Source organism: Pelecanus crispus, chromosome 9 (genome assembly GCF_030463565.1).
Source record: "Pelecanus crispus isolate bPelCri1 chromosome 9, bPelCri1.pri, whole genome shotgun sequence".
Classification (NCBI taxonomy): Eukaryota; Metazoa; Chordata; class Aves; order Pelecaniformes; family Pelecanidae; genus Pelecanus; species Pelecanus crispus.
Window position 1 is genome coordinate 12,848,580 of NC_134651.1, and position 3,132 is coordinate 12,851,711.

The following is a 3,132-nucleotide window of genomic DNA, read 5'->3' on the forward strand; positions in this document are numbered from 1 at the left end:
GCTGAGTCCTGCATTTTTGGTGGGTTTCACTTCTGTTATTCCTATGCTGGGCACGATCTCTGCCAGTTTGCTCCTGCTGCCGTGACAGTGATGGGCAGCCTGGCAGGGGGTTGCTTTTCCAACCTCTCTGCCTATGGACAGAGCAGCATCATGAGAGCATGGCTTCAGCAGGGTCGGGGGTTCGTGTGTGGGGCTTGGGGAAACCCACTTTGTCCTTGCTTTGAGGGACATTTCACCTGGCCAGGACCTAGAGCAGCGTCAGCAGAGCCTGTTGACACAGGGATCAGGGTGGGGCGGTGTTGCTCACATGGGAGCAAAGGTTCCTCTCTTGAAACACAAAGACATTGTGCAAAGAGGAAAAAAATGGGGAGAAGAAAGTTGCACACATGTATTAGCACCTAGAAGCAGCAAGCCTGACCCTGGTCACTGCCTCTTCCCCAGCTCCAGGTGGGACCATGGGAACCTGGCAGGACCTTTTTGCAGCGAAGATTGCAGATATGCACTTAACAGAGCCGTGGACGCTTCAGGAGGATGATAGCCTGCAGGTGCATGTCCTCAAGCCTGGCTGGAAGGAGTTTGTGCAGCGCCGTGCACTTGGGAGGTAGGGGGCTACTGGCTCGGTCCCTATTGGAGTGGGACCAGGGATGATGGGCCGCCATGTGGACTATTCCCTTTCTCAAAGTTTGCTTGTAGGAAACAGCTTTTGACATGAAAGGGGCAGTTTGGAGGTCAGTGAGACTAGGAGGGGTTTTCCCATTTTGTTCCAAACTTGGTGGGTTATTGCCGAACTGGAAAAAAATCACGATAATTGGAAGGGAGGGGAGTGCAGCAGCTCCACAGGGCCAAAGGGCAGCTGGTATTTAGCCAGAGTTTCTCCATGTTGGCATCAAGATACAAAGAGCTCCTCCAGTGAGCCGGGGCAGTTATACCACACTAGAGCCAAATCTTCTGGGTTTGCACCCAGAGGATGAGGAGAGGGAGAGCTGCTGTCTGCTGGGACATGGGGTGATGCCTCAGCAGTACCTGCATCTGCACCAGGCTGTGGGGTCCTGGAGCAGAGAGAGGCTGTGGCTCTGCATTGCTGATGAGAGGCCCCATCCCAACAATTTCCACCCCGGGCAGGACCCTGGGTATCAACCAGAAACCCTGCCTGGGTGGCAGCAAATGGAGACCTTGGCTGCCAGCCCCCAGGCAGATTGTGCAAGATGAAGAGCTGCGGGTTACACACCTTTCGACTCCTCACCTGCCCTGCAGCCTCCACCCACACCTTCCTTCTATTTTTCTTCTTTTTTTTGACTTCCCCGGCCCTGGGCTTGATGTTGGCTTTCCGCTGAGCTGTGATGAGCCAGCACAGGTGAGGGGCTGGAGCCCCAAATAGACCAGGGGCCTGATGCTTCCCACCCCAAGGACCCCTGCTCCTGGCAGCGGGGCTGGGATGGGCTAGGAAAGGGGCAGTCCCAGCAGGCAGCCTGGTTCCTAAAATCTTTAATGTTGGGGCCAATCCTGAGCTCACATCTGTGTTGAACTCCCCAGACAGGTGTCATGCTGTTAGGGGGAGGACAGTTCAGTGTAAAGCTTGCATGGGTGAAGTTAATCCATCTGCCCTGGATGCCCTGGTCCCTACTGACTGCATGGGAAGCCGCCGGCTCAGCATGAGGAGCCCGGGATGAGCTGGTCTCCTCCATGTCCTGGCAGGTTTCGGTGCTCCCAGTGCTTTCATGAGTGGTCCTCGGCTAAAGCACACATCCTGTTCCACATGCACCGGCACAGGGGCCAGGGCATGGTATTGATGCGAGCCTTTCGCCAGGCGTGCAGGCGGTGTCCCGACCCCCAGCTGGAGGAGCCGGAATTCAGCAAGGAGACCATGGAGAGGCTTCTGCACAACCTGGTGCTAAAGATCCTCAAGTACTTCTACCACCTGCCCATCCAGCCCGCCAACCTCCTGGAAGTTGTGGTGGATGCACCAGTGGCGGGGCCGCATGACAGCACGCGCTGTGAGGGCTGCCAGCTCGGCATCTGCAGTGAGCCGAGGCTGGCCCCGGTGGTGGATGCCCGGGAGCCCTCGATGGATGCAGACAAGGCCAGGATCCATCGCACCCTGAAAAGCCGGGGTGTGAGTCCCTATGCAACCCGAACCCACCACCCCTCACCCACCAATAGCAACTTCCCCTGGAAACGCTGCTGCTGCATCAGCAGCTTTTTGCTCTGTGTTTTGGCAGTGCTCCTCTTCGTCCTGCTTTATTTCATCCAGATTTAGTGGGAGCTGGGGCTTGCAAAGAGGAACAGTGGTAATGGCTGGTGGGGCTGATGGAGCGCCTGGAAAATTGGGTGCTCAAGGTCAGCCTTCACTCGTGGCATGGAGAGGTTCTCCTGGCTTGTGGGGGGGATAGGGATACATTGGGGTACCTCAGCCAGGCACCTCGTCCCACAGCCTCAGCGAGCCTGGCGGGTCTGATGGTTTCTTTTGGGACATATTCTGTGTGAAGGTGACCCTCAGCTGCCCCATGCAAAGGATGAGTGTACTTGCAAGAATAAAACAAGCCTTTTCTCCTCAGCCCAAGGATGCATTTGTGCTTTTTAATCTTTCCAAAGCCTTTTCTAGGCACGTGTGAGCAGCTTGGAGGGAAGCTGGGGGCTGCCTTTATCCACCAGCTGGGCTCAGCTTGCAGGGAGACGCATCTCGATGTTCTCCTGCCTTTGGCCTTGGTGGAACTGGGCACCCAAAGCAGCTGAGGGGCACCTAGAGCTGGAGGTTTGCAGCAAAGTCACAGGGAGTCAGTGCCTGTGGAGGCTGGCACTACCTCCTACGAGCTGTGTACAGCAAGCAGCATCTGCCCTGGCCCCATGCACTGGTGGATGTCTCTTGTGTCACCAGGGGCCTGGAGATTGCTTTGTCCTCCAGAAACATCTGGGTGCTGAGCTTTTGCAAGGGGACTCTTTACCAGGGGGTGCAGTGATAGAACGAGTGGTAATGATTTTAAACTGAAAGAGGGTAGATTTAGATTAGATATTAGGAAGAAATTCTTTACTGTGAGGGTGGTGAGTCACTGGAACAGGTTGCCCAGGGAAGCTGTGAATGCCTGCTCCCCAGAAGTGTTCAAGGTCAGGGTGGATGGGGCTTTGAGCAACCTG

At 55.8% G+C, this 3,132-nt stretch overlaps 1 protein-coding gene across 1 annotated transcript; it reads left to right on the forward strand.

The window, feature by feature from the left end:
* The first annotated feature begins 455 nt into the window (after positions 1-455).
* LOC104035257 (receptor-transporting protein 3-like) lies at positions 456-2,257 on the forward strand. The gene is made up of 2 exons (XM_009488492.2): positions 456-601; positions 1,696-2,257. The coding sequence occupies exons 1-2, from the start codon at positions 456-458 to the stop codon at positions 2,255-2,257; spliced, it is 708 nt and encodes a 235-aa protein (XP_009486767.2).
* Positions 2,258-3,132: the final 875 nt, after the last annotated feature.

Coding starts and splice junctions, on each gene's coding strand:
- LOC104035257 (XM_009488492.2), top strand. CDS start 456: ATGGGAACCTGGCAGGACCTTTTTGCAGCGAAGATTGCAGATATGCAC. Junction 602..1,695: donor CAGCGCCGTGCACTTGGGAG/GTAGGGGGCTAC, acceptor ATGTCCTGGCAG/GTTTCGGTGCTCCCAGTGCT.